This window comes from Bombus vancouverensis, chromosome 9 (assembly GCF_051014615.1).
Source record: "Bombus vancouverensis nearcticus chromosome 9, iyBomVanc1_principal, whole genome shotgun sequence".
NCBI classification, from domain to species: Eukaryota; Metazoa; Arthropoda; class Insecta; order Hymenoptera; family Apidae; genus Bombus; species Bombus vancouverensis.
This window is the reverse complement of record NC_134919.1, coordinates 14150906-14168919: the sequence shown is the minus strand read 5'-3', so window position 1 is coordinate 14168919 and position 18014 is coordinate 14150906. Positions and strand designations below refer to the sequence as shown.

The 18014-nt window shown below is 30.2% G+C and overlaps 4 protein-coding genes across 4 annotated transcripts; 2 read left to right on the top strand and 2 right to left on the bottom strand.

The window, feature by feature from the left end:
* The first annotated feature begins 46 nt into the window (after positions 1-46).
* Positions 47-4403, top strand: LOC117154928 (juvenile hormone epoxide hydrolase 1). The gene is made up of 8 exons (XM_033330357.2): positions 47-208; positions 2485-2596; positions 2680-2872; positions 2952-3193; positions 3268-3383; positions 3446-3648; positions 3759-3993; positions 4070-4403. The coding sequence occupies exons 1-8, from the start codon at positions 150-152 to the stop codon at positions 4284-4286; spliced, it is 1377 nt and encodes a 458-aa protein (XP_033186248.1). The 5' UTR covers positions 47-149; the 3' UTR covers positions 4287-4403.
* Positions 4299-5275, bottom strand: Trs23 (trafficking protein particle complex subunit 4-like protein Trs23). Its single transcript, XM_033330361.2, has 2 exons — positions 5101-5275; positions 4299-5027 (listed from the first exon to the last, which is right to left on the bottom strand). Exons 1-2 carry the CDS (start codon positions 5273-5275, stop codon positions 4549-4551), a joined length of 654 nt encoding a protein of 217 aa, XP_033186252.1. The 3' UTR covers positions 4299-4548.
* Positions 5276-5728: 453 nt separating this feature from the next.
* Positions 5729-6517, top strand: LOC117154931 (gem-associated protein 6). Its single transcript, XM_033330362.2, has 2 exons — positions 5729-5877; positions 5964-6517. The coding sequence occupies exons 1-2, from the start codon at positions 5729-5731 to the stop codon at positions 6298-6300; spliced, it is 486 nt and encodes a 161-aa protein (XP_033186253.1). The 3' UTR covers positions 6301-6517.
* A 399-nt stretch (positions 6518-6916) lies between these two features.
* Positions 6917-17025, bottom strand: lace (serine palmitoyltransferase long chain base subunit). The gene is made up of 10 exons (XM_033330356.2): positions 16702-17025; positions 13030-13206; positions 10479-10633; positions 9652-9797; positions 9356-9574; positions 9110-9273; positions 8872-9033; positions 8514-8776; positions 8308-8437; positions 6917-8203 (listed from the first exon to the last, which is right to left on the bottom strand). The coding sequence occupies exons 1-10, from the start codon at positions 16831-16833 to the stop codon at positions 8096-8098; spliced, it is 1656 nt and encodes a 551-aa protein (XP_033186247.1). The 5' UTR covers positions 16834-17025; the 3' UTR covers positions 6917-8095.
* Positions 17026-18014: the final 989 nt, after the last annotated feature.

The following is an 18014-nucleotide window of genomic DNA, read 5'->3' as shown; positions in this document are numbered from 1 at the left end:
GATAATGATGTACGATGTACAATGTACAATATATTCCTCTACAAATCTCTACTATAAATGTTTGTTGAAGTCTCGCTTGCCTCGCGATCGCACGTCTTGTTACCTAGTTGTATAATTCCATTACTGGAGAAAAATACGTTCGGTATAAAATGTTGAAAATTGCAGCGGTGATAGCGCTTTGCACCACTGGAATAGCTATCTTTTTATCGTAAGTTCATTGATGTTATAAGATAATTAGAAGATAGTGAATTGTAAACTATATTACTAACAACATCAATACTCCACAACAACAACCGTATATAACGGTTATTGTTTATGCTTGATCCGTTTGTGTCGGCTTCTCATTCTCTGATTGATCTACAAACAAACTAGCTTTAAAACAAGAAAATCTTATTTGTACATAATTTTGTGAATAATTGTATAATTCATCATATTTTAAACTTAGAGGGAGACCTTAATATTCATCACAAAGGAATATTTGAATATTTATGAGTATTTTAGAAAACAAACAGAGTATTTTAAGTTATAAAATATTGAAAATTAAAAACTTCGGCACGTATGATTTACATATTTTGTAAGGAAACAGGATTTTTTTAATTTCCGTTACAAACTTTTTATGTCACATGTTATGTAATACGTATTCATCCGTAAAATTAATTTCCTTGTTCATTTATTAGTGTATTACAAATCAATAAATCAATGTCTCTGAATTCTTAGATACCATGGCTTAAAAACAAATTCAACTAATTCTTACGATTATTCGGTTACAACTTACTACTTACAACGTATTACTATGCGCTAGTTACATTGATAATAATAGACGGTTATTGAATAAACAAGTATTTAGTAACAGCGTAGTAACAAGTATTTAATCTATAATTTTAGCGTAATTTTTTATATAATTAGATTTTCCATTTGAAAATAAATAATACAAAAATATATAAAACTAAAAATAGCATTTCTATCAATTGACTAAACTATATTGGCATCAGTAATATTTACTATTGAATTATATCATCATGTTGAATTTAGGAGGAATTACTAATTGGTGAATGAAGGTCACATTTATTTTACATATATTCTCTTCTATATGTTCAAGTACATATATATTATAGCGTACAGTCTTTACCATACAACAAAACCCTCGATCAAGTATATCTAATCGCGTATAGATATTTTCACAATTGATCCATCTGAATAAGAACAATGACATTGATAAAATGGAATCATATACGTATTTTTCTTTCGTTATTTCGTATACTTAATATTTTAAAGCATAAATGTAATATTTACAAAATTGCAAATCTGATGTAGTCGTTTAATCGACGTATAAAATGCTTAATTTTATTCATCGTTCAAATCATTTATAATTCGGTGTAAGATTAAAGTAAGAAAAGAAAATTCATTTGATTAAAAGAGATAGAAGTGATAAATCTATGTTATTCTTATATTTTGACTGTTGTCAAGTAACTGTTTTATTAATAGCATTCGCTATATCGTGCGATGACTAGCAAAAATAGTAATTATGATTCATTAGAAACCACTATACTATTATAATGTTGACTTTTGTACTTTATCACTAACTTTAAACTATCACTTACATACGACACGTAGTTTACATTACAGTATAAAAAGTCATAAGCATCAAATAAGACAAGCAAACAATATTATTTTCCATTTATGCAATGTAAGATCTTTTGACATATATTGAGATTAGATTTTCTTATTTGTAATAAGATAATTCGAAATTCATTGATAACGATGTAGAATTACTGCCAGTTACTGTTGCTACTTACAACAGTTTAAGAATAGAATGTCCAGCTGTGGTGTTATCTAATCATCATGGCAGTTACAATTACATGACTTTCAAATATCACAAAATCAAGATCTGTTTCTGCATTTCTAACAACGAGCATACTAATAAAATGCTAGTAGGAATGTTCTTATTGTTGCATTTCTATCCATCTTGAATATTATTCACAAAATACTTACGCTTCTATCTATGTAAATTGATTTTCTAACAAAACGCCATTATCAGAAAATATCAAAATATTATTGTTTTGAATTAAATCATGAAATTACACTGTAAAATAATTTTATATTGCACATTTTTTACCGATAGAATATTTTATAAAGCAGAACCGCGAAGCATGCCTGGTACTGCCTGTACATAGCTTAAGAACGAAGATTGATTACTCGTCATTTATAAGATATTGGTATTATATTTTTAAAATAAATCTTATCGTTCTCGAAGTTATATTTGATAAAACACTCTTACTTACAAGTTGAAAAAACATGATTTCGATTTACGGAGGTCATGAGTGTAAACTTCCAAAAATACAATCAATTAACTACATTTCAACATAAGATTTTAATATTTAAAATATTGTAATCTTTTTTCACAATTATTTAACACAAAGATCTCTTATTTTACCTGTGACTAATTATTATTTATTACATAAATAAATTCAATAATTCGTCTAGTTCCACGGAAGAACATAAGGTTCCAACGTTACCGGAGACAAACTGGGGACCGAAGAAAAATGTAAAAGAGTCTACAGAAATACGACCCTTTAAGATCGATGTACCAGCAAAAGTAAATAAAAAACCAAATAAGATTTATTTTTTGCTTCTAATCTTCTGATTATATTTGAAAAAGTATTCCTAAACTGTTCAAAGGTCTTGGATGATTTAAAATATCGCTTGACACATAGAAGAACGTACGTTCAACCATTGGAAGATGTTGCGTGGACTTACGGTATTTCGACTAAATACCTCAATACGGTACTTGATTATTGGAGAGATAAATATAACTGGACTGAAAGACAGGCGTTGCTAAACAAATATCCTCAGTTTATCACAACTATCCAAGGTAATGGAACAATTCGCATATTTTTTAATTAATAAAAAATCCTAAACAAAGTTAAAAGTAAAGAACTTAAAAATGTTAGGTTTGGATATACATTTCTATCATGTGAAACCAACAAATCTACCAAAGGATAAGAACTTAAAAGTTCTGCCTCTGCTAATCCTACACGGATGGCCAGGATCAGTTGTGGAATTCCAAAAAATTATACCCATACTAACAAAACCTTGGCCTAATCAGAACTTCGTGTTCGAAGTTATTGCACCGTCACTTCCAGGATACGGTTTCTCAGAAGGAGCGGTACGACCGGGCATGGCCACTAGTCAGGTAACGCTTTTCTTTTTTATTTACACAAAAATATGACTGACGTACGTGTTATTTTCTACTGACTCTTTTCTCAGATGGCTGTAGTATTCAAGAATCTGATGCATAGACTTGGCTTTGAAAAGTTTTATGTCCAAGGAGGTGATTGGGGATCTCTTATTTCCGCTAACATGGCTGCTCTATTCCCCGAAAAGTTAGTAATAATAGTAATATACATTTTTAAAAGAAATGAAACGTTATGCATTTGATTTTTAGAATAACTGGCTTACACGCAAACATGTGTGTCGTCCTGATGTCAGCGTCTAATTTCGCTTGGTCAATTATTGGTAGCTATTTCCCATCTTTAGTAGGAGCAGACGAACATTATTCACTCTATTATCCCTTCAGTACAGCTTTGTCTACCCTAGTTGAAGAAAGTGGTTATTTACACATACAGGCTACAAAGCCAGACACTATAGGTATTTTTGCTTCCTCTGTTGAAAGTTATTGATGATATACATTGTTTAAATGTACATATATAAATTATATATAAATTATAAGATTTAAAATTTATAAAACTGTTCCTCAGGCGCTGCATTAACTGCCTCGCCTGATGCATTAGCGGCATATATTTTGGAAAAGTTCAGCACATGGACAAATAAAGCATATAAAGAACGAGATGATGGTGGTTTAACAGAAAAATATACGTTAGATGAGCTGTTAGACAATATAATGATATATTGGGTCAGTAACAGCATTACTACAAGTGTTAGACTTTATGCTGAGAACTTTAATTCAGCATATAGAGCTTTAAAAGTTGATCAGTAAGTTTATCTCATTCTATAAATTTATGAATTTTTTGTGCCTATACCGAATGTTTAAAAATACATTTTATTTCAGATTGCCCATAAATGTACCTACAGCTTGTGCAGCATTCCCACAGGAACTATTACTTCAGCCTAAAAGTTTGCTTAAATCAAGATATCCTAACATAATTCAATATAATATTATGCCACGTGGTGGACACTTTGCAGCTTTTGAAGAACCTAAACTCCTAGCTGATGATATTTTCAGTTTTGTTAAAAAAACTGAGGAACTTAAGGCAAAATCTGTATAAATTGTAGTTCAATTTAATTCTTAATCATTCTTGCACAAGTAATGATATATTTTTTAAACTACTTTAATAAATTGTACATGTTTCATATTAAATATAAACGAGAATCTTGATTATTTACATTCAGTATCATTTACAGTTTAATACATTGTACTTTACAATACCAGTCATACAAAATGTTAACAAGTTTCGTCTGACTTAACCAACATTGATTTTGTACAAGTTTTGTGTAATATTATTTATAAGATAATTAGCTTATCATGGATTATACGTTGCTAGCACCAGACTTCTCAACATTTTCTAATAAGCTTTGTAAATTAGTCTCAAACAATTCACATCTAATTGGCATTTCCAGTGAATAAAAAGGATTTTTCAAAGCATAATCTGCATATAGTTCATATACTCTTTTCAACAGAATTTCTATTCCACTTTGTGTAGGTTCTGCTACCACAATGAATTTAATTCCAGTCAATGTTTGGTAGCAATGTAATCTAAATGTATCTGCTTCTAAAATTTCAATGCCAGAACAGCGGGGTTCTGGACTTAATTGACTAGCAATTGCAAATAGAGGATAGAACATTGATGCTAAAAAAATTTTTTCATTGGTTGTCATCCTCGCTCGACTAAATCTAAGCGACATAGGAAAATTCTCTGGTTGTTCTAGCAATTCAAACACATCTTTCCCATTCTCCAATTCGCGACCTATTACGGGACTACCATTTACTGCAGTTAAAACATGACCCACTGCAAGAAACGAATACATTAGTCAATTGTGAAATATAAAGAAATTTTTTTGGAAGTGAGAGAGATGTCTTACCATTAATTCCATCTTTTTGCCCAAATGAGACGACAATCTTCTTATTTTCGTAATTTAATTTTATATCAAGAGGAAAATTAAATGTCCTTTCATTTTCAATTCGTGGAACGTTGTGATCGTGATTAAATATTAGTCCACCCGATTTTGATACGATATAAACACCATAAATAACCATGATTATATTATTTCAATTACAATGTAATTAATTCCCACTTTTCAGTTACTAATTTTAAACTTCATCTATTTATAGTTTTCAATGAACTGTTTATTTATGATACAACTGTCAAATATCAAGTACTTTCTAGGTTATGCTTTACTTAGATTTCATATGAAAACCAGTAGTCGTTCGTAAATAGCTTAGATTTCACATGAAAATTACTAGACAGTTCATAAATAGCTTACAACTCATATATTAATCACAGATAATTTGATAACAGTTAGTACGCAAATTATAATTTTATATTAATCAATATATATTGAGTTTTTGTCTTGTGATAAAATGGACAATAAGAAATAAGAGACAGTGTCAACGAACACGTGGTTATACACAATTGTCTGTAAATCTAAACGAGTTTTAAATTTGTATAATAGATTATACATTACTCTTTGCAAGACAAATCGTTGAGTCATGGAAGAGAATTCGCATTTTGCCCATAAAATTTACAAAAATGATCCCTTATTATTTAAGAGTTACGTTGGTAAAGAAGTGAACATTTCAACTGAAGATAATAACACGATTTCTGGTATTGTTTATACGGTTGATCCAGTATCAGAAAGGTTAGAAAATCTTTCATATAATATTTTAACTCCTTGGTATTATTTACATATATATTTTTATAAATAATTTATAAATTGTTTTGCAGTATTGTACTCCTACAAGGCTGCCAACAAAATAATTTAAAAATTGTATTTGGCCATGCGATAAAAAATATAGAGATCTCTCCAAATCAATTATGCGAATTACCACAATTGTTTATGAACGCGCCAACAAGTATTCTTCGATCAACAGTAGAGAAGCGAAAAAGTGCTATAATAAAATTATTGCAAGAAAATAGATTCCCCGTAAAAGAACAGAACGATATTTTAACGATAGAAAATGTACTTTCAATAAAACCACCGTATGAACCCGCCGATTGCATTTGCGATAATAGCATTATCTTGGGAAGAATTCAAAATCTTCTTTCCCGTATACAAATTTGATGTACCAACGTCTCCTAACAATATTTTACTTCTTCTTTAATTAATTGATGAAATACTAGTGTTATATTAATAAGAATAATACAAATTATATTTAAAAAATTGCTTTATTTTTTTTAGGTTGAATTATATTTCTTTTTTTACCATAAAATATTTTATTTTTCGCACGTGTCATATCGTCTAAAATAAAGTTTCGCTTAATATACATAAATCAATCGCAGATGAAAGTGTTTCATTTACAATTGAATTCAATTTTAATATACATACATAATATTAATTTCATTTCTTCTGTTATTTTAAATTTATATCATTAAATTGCATTCTTTTCAATTTAAATATAAAACATGATTTTAAATATAAATTAGATCGAAACGACAATTTCTTAGAAACTATTTGCAATTATGGTGAAACGAAATATATGTTGTTGCTTTTTAAAAAGTATATAATTCAGTTGATACTCTAAATAGAAAAATGATATTAAAAAGTTTGTGCAGCTATTCTGATAATGTGCAATTCTTTACAAAATTAAATACTTAATCATATGATATTATATCGTTCTAAAAATAAAAAAAAATATATGAAATTATCACTTCTGAAAACGTGCGCCTTTTACAAAAAATAAAGTATAAAATGCTTTATTTTCTTTTTTGGACATGACGCTCGCCTTAAAAGAAGAAATGCAGACTGGAAAGAACACTATAAAACTATTTAAAACGTTATTAAAAAAAATAAATTTTTAATCGTAGCATCGTAGTATAAATTTGTATAATATTTAAGTGAGAAAAAACATTATATTTTGTCATCTTAAATTTAAACCCTCTTGCTGTAATAACCGGAGATAATTTATCACTTGCGATAAATTCAAAGTATTATTTCCGGTATTTGTTGCGCATAGATGTGTATCTTTTGCATTAAATATGTCAAGTACTTACCTTAACTGTTCGTTGCGTATATGTATTTGCGTGTATGCGTGAACTTTCTTAAACATATAATGGAAAGTAAATAAATTTACAAAGCTCTATGCTGTTGCATACCTCGTAATACTAAGGTATTTGCCATAGCAATAGGGATTAAATTTTGATGTAAAAGCTTGATATGAAGTAAATGCAATTTCGTTAGTGCGGTGTAGAATTTATCAAAGAGCTTCCAAATATCTTCAGTAAAATCGTGGTTCGATCTTTTCCCTTCTTTTAGAAAAATATCGAACTTCTAACTTTTCTATTTTACTCGGGAAGGAAGAACTACTTTGAGTAAATTTCCTCTGTTAGAACTACCTTGTGAATCTAGGATTTCTGGCATATCACAGCCACCGATATGTGCATATGCCTCTACGAGTTTCGTGCACGTAAAATAACGGGCCAATTGAACTCTGACGCACTCTTGGCTTCTCCGTAATATTTTATAATTCGTTGTATATAGTGTGAAAAATCTTTAAAAATATTCGACACTTTCTTCGTTCATGTGAAATTTCCAACGATATACGAAAAAGAGGAAGAAGAAGCAGTTTCTTCTAAAATAATGGATTATTAATTTATGATGTCATAATGATAGCGACACACACAGACACACACACACACACGCGCGCGCGCGCGCGCGCGCGCACACACACACACACACACGTGTGTGTATTCTTTTGTTATTTGCGATTCAATTAAGAGGTACAGTGTGGGCATCAATGGAAAAGCATATAAAAGAATGCGTGTAGAGTTCTTTCAAGGCAGTGTTTCTCCATAGAAATACGAGAGGCTTCTTTGGAGCAAAGTGAACATCCTAGAGAGTCTATTTTCTACATAGCAGGTCATTCGGTCTCTCCATCGGAATAATATTCAATAGGCGCTGGATCGCGAACTTTACGAGAATATCTTAAACCCAAGGAATCTGCAAGACTCTCAATATGTGACAATACCTAGATGAAGAAAAGAAAAATGAAAATCTCAATTAGAAATAATACTCGTGTTCAAGAAAGAGTAAAAAGAGAAGATAGACTAGCAAAAAAATGTATATACTTACATAATCTAGTTGTTGTTTAGTGTGTGCAGCAGAAAGACAAAATCGTATTCTGCCTTCCATTAACGGAGTTGCTGGAAATCCAACACCTACTGCAGCTATGTTATACGTAGTTAACGTTCGCACGACTGCGCTGTTAATTGGAAACATAATTACGATTTGATTTTCAATTTGTTTCATCTCCTCACACTATAATCTTGGATACATACCCTATTTTAGAAAACAGGTAAACTAACATAGGTACAACAGGCGAGTCTTCGTTCCCATAAATAATAACTCCAATCTGATTAAGTCTGCGCCTGAAGTACCTAGTATTTCTTGCTAATTGTTTCGTTCTTCTCTTTCCATCGTCTGTACCATCTTCACCGGTAATTATTTTCATCGAAGTTATGATTTGCTGTGCTATCGGCGGTGACATGGCTACTGCGTAAGTATGTGCGTGACTGTATATCCTTAAATGGTTTATTAATGACTAGAATTATAGAAACATTATTATCATCAATTTTTGATATCAAGAAAGGACATTATATTCATAATTATGAGAATATTCCTCAAAAATCTGTTCACCTTTGTTCCAGCAATATAACCTCCAGCAGATCCAAAACTTTTTGTAAAAGTACCCATTAGTATGTCCACCTCTCTTGGATCAATTTCATAATAATCGCAAACTCCTCTTCCACGTTTACCTAATGCACCAGTGCTATGAGCCTCGTCCAAATAAAGATATGCCTGTTACATTCAATTACACTTTAATATTCTAGATACATTGCAGTGGAGTTACATATGTATAAATAAATGTACGCACTTTGTACTTCTTCTTGAGTTGCAAAATCTCAGGTAAATGTACAATAGAACCTTCCATGGAATAAACGCCTTCCACTACAATTACTATTTTTTTCCAAGGTTCTCCAGAATTTGGTTGACCAAAAACTATTGCAGTTTTTAAGCATTTTTCTAGATCCTTCATGTCTATGAAAATACAAAATTGAACATTTTAGACAAGTAATATATCGGATTTCACCGGTGTCTATTCACTATTTTACAAACTTACTATTATGCTTAAACACTCTTACAATAGCACCGGACAGTCTCAGCCCAAGTATCAATGAAGCATGATTTTTTTCATCACTTAGTACTAAACAACCTTTGCTTACTAACGAGGGCAAATTAAGAGCATTTGTTGCAAAACCCATTCCAAAAACAATGGCGTCCTCCACGCCCAAAAATCTAGCCGTCAGTTGCTCTAATTCTTCGTGAATTGGCATGTTTCCTAAATATACAAAAATATATATATATATTTTTATTGTATAGTAAAAATTTATAACTAAACCGAGAAAAATTCATTACCGAGTTCGAGGCGACTACTGCAACTAGCACAGCCAAATTTCTTCAAAGTTTCAATACTTTGATCAGCACATTTACCATTTGCCTCCGCGAAGCCCAAGTAATTATACGACCCTAAATTTATACATTCTGATGTCGTTCCTGTAAACCTAAATAAAAAAAATGGCAAATATAAAATAACGATGTGACTTAATACTAGATACAATATTAAGATATAGTGAAACCACAATTTTTTATTTGCCATTTTGTTATTTTATTTAACTAAAACGTGAAAATATCGTATATATATATATACATATATTTAATGAATTCAATTCGATAAAAATTTATATTGAATCGAATTAAACAGAATTCCTAAATAAAAGGTGGGAGAAGACTGAAATGGAAATGATCTTGAAAATTAGATGATATTAATAAAAAACGATGAAGCTGATCAAAGTCTATTGAATTTGATTTCCAAGTTATAAATCTGCTTTCTCGCTCACTAGTCGTCAAATCCCCTTGAGTTCTTCATTACATTTAATCAAGGCGAATGTCTGCCTTCCTGTACCTCCAATCGAGTTACGATTTTCGAATCCGTACATTTCACATTGATATTACCTCAGATTCATTTCAAAATTTAACAATAATCACGTTGAAATTAATAGAGTTTACGTATAATAACAAGAAAAATGACTAAGATAAGAATTGATACATAAAAAATTCATATCAGTACAAATTACAGATTGTATTCGTAATGAAATCTCATTTAATGCCAGATTCAATAAATATCAATCACAGAATTTTGTATTAAAGCTGATGAAATATTTTTAGACTTTTCGCTAACTTACTGAAACGTCCATCCATAATCTTTTGTTATTCTATCCTTAAGTGTAACGGTCGCACCTGGAACAGAACATATGGGCCTGTTCCAACAATCCCTCACTCTTCTGTAAACATATCGAAGATAAAATTCTTCAAAATGTTCGTACAGTGCTGCATAACCCTGAAACAAAGAAAAGATTTTCAATCATTTGGAATCTTATTCCTTCATTGAAATTAATCCACCATAGACAAATGAATAATCTTAATTGCGGAGAAAATCAGAATTATTTACCTCTGACTTATTTAAAAATTAATTCTATAAAAAAGCAAATTAAAAAATAGAAAATAAGAAACAGAAAGAAAATTATAACACCTTCTAATGCAATGAACAATTTTTAAATATTATTTTTAATCATATTGCACGCTACTACGATTTGAATATTTACGTAAAACGAATTACTTATTTTACGTGGAGACAGCCTAATTTTTTATAAGGTTTAGATACATCTATAAAAAAAATATCTTTATTAAAACAGAAAATAGATTTATAGCTGTAAAGTACAAAGATTCAATTACGAGCTGAATTAAATAAATTATTTCGTAAAGATTACAATGTGCAAAGTGATAATAGTTTTAAACAATCTTTCTAACATGAGATGAAATTTCAAATTCATCCTTTTGAATATTTCAAGACTGGTCAATGCATTATTGGCCAGACAGCTGTACAATATACTTTATATGGCTGTGTAGCATTGCGCAGAACTGTTCTCGCAAGTAGTACACTACAGTATTTACAGGATGTCTCAAAATAAGTGATTTAACAGAGAAAAATAGAATAATAGATTTTAACATATCTGAATGAATGTAACTTGAATGAATTTCAATTTAAAACGTCTCCCATGGATCACACTTATCTTTTTCTTTTCTTTCTTTTCGTTTTTTTTTTTTTTTTTTGAAACATCCTATACAAGTTGTATAATGATCTTTGGCTTTATAAAAATATATAAGTCTTTGTAAAAGTATACTTAATAAATATATTTAATAATAAAAATAATCCTTCGAATGCTATTTAGAAATTATGATTTATATATAAATTACGACAATTCTCTTAAACATAAGGGAAAGAGAGGAAGAAATCTTTCCTTTAAAAAAGAAAAAAAGCAAATTGTCCATCTTCTGCTGTATTAATATCTAATACTAAATAGAAGAATATCAATTTACTAGACCCAGATCTTTCGATGAAATATACATGTATTTATGATTCAACTCGAGATTAGATATCGAATCTTGTATTTTATTTTCGAGTCTCTCCCCTCGGCTTAATCAAAGGATTATCGAATATTTGTTGAAATATCGCAGAAAAATTCGATTCGATAAATAAAATAGTTTATTTAAAAAATTTTAATGACATTAAAGAATTTTCATACTTTTTATCGAGTTTTTAATTAATTATTTTCGTTAATCCTCACTGGCGCCGCGCAACTAAGATATAAGCTTTATAAGCTTTTGATTATTTTTAAGAAAATACTTTGTCATCGTCGAAAATCCCGTTCATGTTGCGGTGATAAAACGAATATCATGCATTAAAAATTGCTTAAAGGAAACTGTAACACAACGTGGATGATTATTTCGATTATCTGTTCCATTTGAAAGAAATTACGAGCACGAACGTTCCGCGGTTACTGATTGTTTTACATTGCGATCAATCGAATCTCTTTAGCGAGCAATCGTAATTCAAATCGAATGGAATCGATTCCACTTCTCTTTCATGCGATCCTCTTTCTCGATTACTTTCATTTTCGGCTCGATCATATTACTTTTTAGTTTCTTTTCTTCTTTTTTCCATTGAGTCCTTGTTGCTTGTATGTGGTTATTCGCATCCATTTTTCTTGATCTTAGACTTTCAAATCACAAAATCATTCGTCCATTAACTTCATCTCTCGAACTAGGTCAAATATATACACACACGTATATACAGGGTGGTTGGTAACTGGTGGTACAAGCGGAAAGGGGGTGATTCTACGCGAAAAAAGAAGTCGAAAATATAGAATAAAAATTTTTCGTTCGAGGCTTTGTTTTCGAGAAAATCGACTTTGAATTTTCGCTCGGTACGCCTGCACTTTATCGCGTCTCGTTATAACGGATCTCACTGTAGATCGTTGTCTCGATGGAAAAATTAAAAAAAAAAAAAGAAAATTTTTATTCGACTTCTTTTTTCACGTAGAATCACCCCCTTTCCGCTTGTACTACCAGTTACCAACCACCCTGTATATGTAATCATTATTGTCGTAGATCAGGACTATAGAAAAGATGTATTTTATATTATGCAAGAATATACTGAAGTGTAATAAACTCTCTTTTTTGTATTATAAAAATTGTTTTTGTGATTCCGATTTTTCTAAAGGATTTTTGTAATATATCTATTATTCTAATACACTGTTTATTCAACACAACAATTTCATTTATGTTTTGTAATAACATTGCGCTTACACGACTTTTATAAATTATTTCACTCCGTGATCCCTAATGACGCGAGGAAATTTTTTACTTTATTAAAACTTGTTATTGTAGTCTTACCTTCCTATTGTGTTCTTGTGCGACTTTAGGGATGAAAAGCAATTGGTTTATAAAACCCAAAAACATAAGGATACAGAACCCTAGGTGCGTTAACACAGCAGTGATGAACGGTATCCTCTCGAACGACTCCTTTGATCTTGGTTTCACTGGCTCTGCCCTCGTGTTATTTTCTGGAAACTAAATACGGTTTTCAATACATTTTCATTGATAATTAGACCGCGAACGTTTATGGGAAATTCATGTTTCTATGAGCATGACTAGAGAGAGAGAGAGGGAGAGGGAGAGGGAGAGGGAGAGGGAGAGAGAAAGGGAGAAAGAGAAACAATCATGAAGTATTTTAAAGCATTAATAGCACTAAGTACTACAAATTATATAGACTGTGACTATTATTAAAAACATGGAAAGCATACACGGTACTTTTAAAAACAAAATTAAGGAGAAATTTAATCATACTATAAAAAGAAAATCTTGATTCTCATAAATGCATAAAAATCCGCAATTTACAATTAACAGTCCGTTAATTTATAATTGACACGCGTAAGATTGAATTGCGTTCTACAAAAAAGAAAACGACTCTCATATCTTTTTTAAGCATTATACGCTGACTTATTGTGTTGCTGTTTAATCGTTTATCAATATCGAACGATCTTGTGTTATGTAAAATTCATTCGGAAGTAACATGGACGAGTAAAGACAGAATATAAACGAACCTTAAGCTGTCATGGTTATTACAGATAAGTTGTCGCGGTAGATAAATCGATTTCTCGGAAAGATATCGCTGATTGCGTTATTTTTTTTATATTCTTGGAAATAGGAACTTGAAAATACAAACCGCAAAGTGCAAATTTTATGATTTCGAGAGATTTCATGACAAGTTGAACTATTCCGAAAAAAAGTAAGATAATTAATGGTGATGGATAAGTAGCATGCTTTCTTCGTAATGAAAAACACTTGTAGAGTTGAAAAAAAAATAATTTCTTATATTAATCTGTTTAAGGAACAGTCGTATGTATATAGATTAGTATCGTGTACGCTGGAATTGAAATTTGAAATGATGGCTTAAAAATTACGTTAATGTTCGGACTAATGACTCTTTTTCAATAATAGAATTGAGGAGTTATTTGGGATAAGGGTGTATCCGTTAAAATCATGTTTCAATCATGATATTCAATGGTGAAACTTTCTTTTGTATGTAGAATTGCGATATTTACGAGGACCTATAAAATCAATAATACGTAAACTTCATCCATAGTGTACGATAAAATGACACTAAAACGATGAGTATTTTACTTGCAGCAAAAAATGATAAAAATTAAAAAAAATGCTTCTGTATGCTCTTTTTGCGAATATAACGTTTCTTCGCTACATTGCTACATCGAAATATACGTATATGCTATATGTGTACGATATCTTATTAAACGAACAATTCAGTACATATAAACCAACAAAGACAGATATAAAAGCTTTTCAATATATTTATCAAATAGAAAACAAATATGAAAAAAAGATTACATTTGCAGCTTAATTTGATGTCAAATTACATCAATAACGGGAAAGATATTTATAAAGTTATTTTTTATGTGTTAAAATTTAATTTACCATAATGTTTTGTAACTTTATAGCGTTAACTTGGTACACATAAACATCTATAAGTTATGTAGACAAAACTAATGCGTTATTGATTTTGTACACGAATTCGCAACGCATTACACATTAATCTTATCAATGTTATTAAAAATGCAAAAGATAGATTTTAAAAAATAGATGTTTACTTAGAAATATTAAGATAAAAATTACTAAAAGAAACTATCTGGAGAAACGCCCATAATTCGAAAAACACCTCAATTGCAAGGCTATAAAGATTGACACTGATAATAGGTACATAATAGTTGCGCATGTGCATATTGAAATGAAAATTTAAGATGACACTTAACAGTTATATAGTCTTTTAGATTGTATTTGGCATTTTATGGAGCTTCATGTCTACTCATTCCATAATATATATTTTCTATAATGCGTGCATATAAATCTCTCTCGGAAAATTATAAGAATTGGAGCAATTAACATTAAAAATTACTAGAATAGTAATTCAATTAATGAAATAGGCATAAATTTTCAAATTGTTGATCTTACCAATTAATATCGTTATTTTTTAAAGGCTATCTTGTTAAACGTTCGAATTTCGAGGTTAGTTTCGAAGAAATTTTGCTTACCGATGAAACATGTGATAAAAAGTTAATATTTCTACTTCTTTATTTATCAATGACTCAGGTTTTGTATAATTAAAGGTCACGAATTGATAATTGCAAATGTTTCCATGTCAATTGCCATTACACGATAATCATAATTTACAAACGTTCGAGAGTAACCATTGCAACAAAATGAACTTTTACCAGCATTGCGGGAACGTAGAAAATTTCCAATTCAGCGAGAAATTCGTATTGGTAATTTCGTTTCCTATATTACGATTTTTTAACAAAAATTGGGTTAGGAATACGCCGAACACGTCAATGGTTAAGTCAATTATATTGTTAATAATAATTATATGTATACTTTAAATGAAATAATTACTTTGGAAAATGTGGAGCAAAATATTCAGGAAACCTGTCGATCATTATCGTCGTAATCTACATACAATATTTATCTCTAGATTGCGGATTTCTATTTTAATTCATATCTTTATGAACACATTTGTCGTCTTTTAAACATTATTACGTATCCTGTGGTAATATACTGTGTACTCTGTACATTTTTGTACATTTATGTTTCTCAAAAATATATAAAACATCTGCGATTTGCTTATTATTCTATATAGTGTGTCTAATGCACAAAAAATTTAAATTATTATATTGCAAAAGTTCATGAAATTTCATTTATTACTTTCTGATCGAAAAGAAAGGTATAAGATAGCATTGTTAAAGTTACTATCTTAAAAAGGTGAGAAAGAATTTACCATATGAATAGTTATTATTCAACGAAAAACTAATTTTGCGTTAAAACTAGCTTCTCTTATCGCAATTTATTATAGCTGACCCAAGCAATGGTACAAAGTAACAGTCAAGTTGTTTCGTTTTCCTAGAATGTAATTGATGCAATTCCCGCCTAATGTTATAGTTACGATGCTAAAAGAATCACGCGAGTAGTCGAGGATAAACACTAGCATAAGAAAACATTATTTTGATATGTATCTGAATAAAAAAGTAAAACGTCTTTTAGTTTAAATAAAGAAAATTAGTCAAATGCGAGTTCAATAACAATTGCAACGTGAACCACAATACGTATTAATATCGTACAAAAACGAGGCTGTTTTAAATCGAAATTTCTTGAATTGAAAATTGCTTGATATACATTGCAACTAATCGAATCACAATCAAAACATGTTTCGCTTGTTTCTATAGCAAATCTCAGTTTTAATTTTTACGTACTTTTCTTTATTAACTTTAATAATAATGTTCAATATTCAATCGACAAATATTGACTAGTAACATAAACTTAACATAAAGTTCATTTATATTGCACGAAATCAAATGATTGAAAATTAAAATACCTGGCACAAAACAACTATTCCATAGATTGCACTAATATCCAATCGAGTTTTAATTGTCGAAAAGTTTGTTGCATACTCCGAATTATCAAGTAAAACTAATACGCGTGACTCGATGAAGATCTAACCTGTACACGTCCATTGGTTTGTAAACCAGCATGGCCGTTGGATAAGATGTCTTCGTAAAAGGTTAAGCCGTTTCTGCTTATTTTCTGCTCCTGTTCATTTAGCTTTCTCCTGGTGATAGCCTCCGTCGCCATTTTGCAAAGGGCGAATCTTTCACTAAGTGTCGTAAAACCGGAAAGAGTACAGAGTGAGAGGAAAGAGAAAAAGAGGAAAGCAGAGAGAGAGTAAATACGTCAACACCGTACGGAGAACAGGCAAAGACTGACGATCAAGCCATGCGTCACAATATTAATCGCGCATGTGCACTGATTGTACCGAGTCGGCTGACTCTGTGACCGCGATATCTGCGATTTATACAGAAATACAGAGATAACGCAGAAATATACGGACACGCGCATGCGCAGGCAGGACGAATTAGAGTAATTACTTTTAAGATTAGTACAATTGAGAATAGTAATAATTAAACTAATGTACGTGTTGATTAAAATTAATTCACCTTCTTTTCACGGTTGTCAAGAGCAAAGCTATATACTAAAGCTAAACAACATACATATATATTTATGTGTTTCTAATTTATAATCAAGAATTATGGAAAGACGATGCACCTGACGCATATACTGAATTGGGAGTATAATTCCAGCGAAAACAGAAATAAATATTTGATATAAGGTTATTGTAATATTATCGTAAAAAGTTCCTTATTTGTTTTATGTCCGCATTTAAAACTTCAATGATGTATATTTGTTGTTTAGACTTTTATAAGAAAAACATTTTTTATGAAATATTTACAAAATTGATTTTCTCTTTAATATATGTTTAAAAATATTATTATTCGTCGTTATATGTACTTACGTATAACCGCGATTTTAACGCAGGATACCGGTTGTGCACATGCGTACTAGTGCTTCGCGCATATGCAATATATATATACATATGCACATATGTATATGATTAAACCTGCAACAACTTATAGGTAATAAATGAAATGTCTATACACGAGTAGGACAATTGTTAGTATTTTACTATTTGAAAAATGTGACGTATATTAATAAAGGGTAGAAATGTTAGAATAACTCTCATATAAAAGAATATAAGTTTCTTCATTCTTAAATTGCCATATATTATTGCAATAAAAAATATTGAGATCATATTGAATGTGTATTCTAAAAAATTTCATTTGACATATATGCTTATATACTCTGTTTTATTAGTAGATATTAGAAATACTTGAAACAATAAGATGACCTACCCTATCAAAGGATATGAAAAATAAAAAAAGGAACGTTATATATTAAAAGTAGATTTAAATCAAACG

Excerpts from the sequence above, each read along its gene's own strand:
- LOC117154928 (XM_033330357.2), top strand. The coding sequence starts at position 150 with ATGTTGAAAATTGCAGCGGTGATAGCGCTTTGCACCACTGGAATAGCT. Across the intron at positions 209-2,484 it reads GGAATAGCTATCTTTTTATC|TTCCACGGAAGAACATAAGG; the intron begins GTAAGTTCATTG and ends TAATTCGTCTAG. Across the intron at positions 2,597-2,679 it reads AGATCGATGTACCAGCAAAA|GTCTTGGATGATTTAAAATA; the intron begins GTAAATAAAAAA and ends AACTGTTCAAAG.
- lace (XM_033330356.2), bottom strand. The coding sequence starts at position 16,833 with ATGGCGACGGAGGCTATCACCAGGAGAAAGCTAAATGAACAGGAGCAG. Across the intron at positions 13,207-16,701 it reads AAACCAATGGACGTGTACAG|TTTCCAGAAAATAACACGAG; the intron begins GTTAGATCTTCA and ends AACCGTATTTAG. Across the intron at positions 10,634-13,029 it reads CACAAGAACACAATAGGAAG|GGTTATGCAGCACTGTACGA; the intron begins GTAAGACTACAA and ends TCTTTGTTTCAG.
- LOC117154931 (XM_033330362.2), top strand. The coding sequence starts at position 5,729 with ATGGAAGAGAATTCGCATTTTGCCCATAAAATTTACAAAAATGATCCC. Across the intron at positions 5,878-5,963 it reads GTTGATCCAGTATCAGAAAG|TATTGTACTCCTACAAGGCT; the intron begins GTTAGAAAATCT and ends ATTGTTTTGCAG.
- Trs23 (XM_033330361.2), bottom strand. The coding sequence starts at position 5,275 with ATGGTTATTTATGGTGTTTATATCGTATCAAAATCGGGTGGACTAATA. Across the intron at positions 5,028-5,100 it reads GCAAAAAGATGGAATTAATG|TGGGTCATGTTTTAACTGCA; the intron begins GTAAGACATCTC and ends CGTTTCTTGCAG.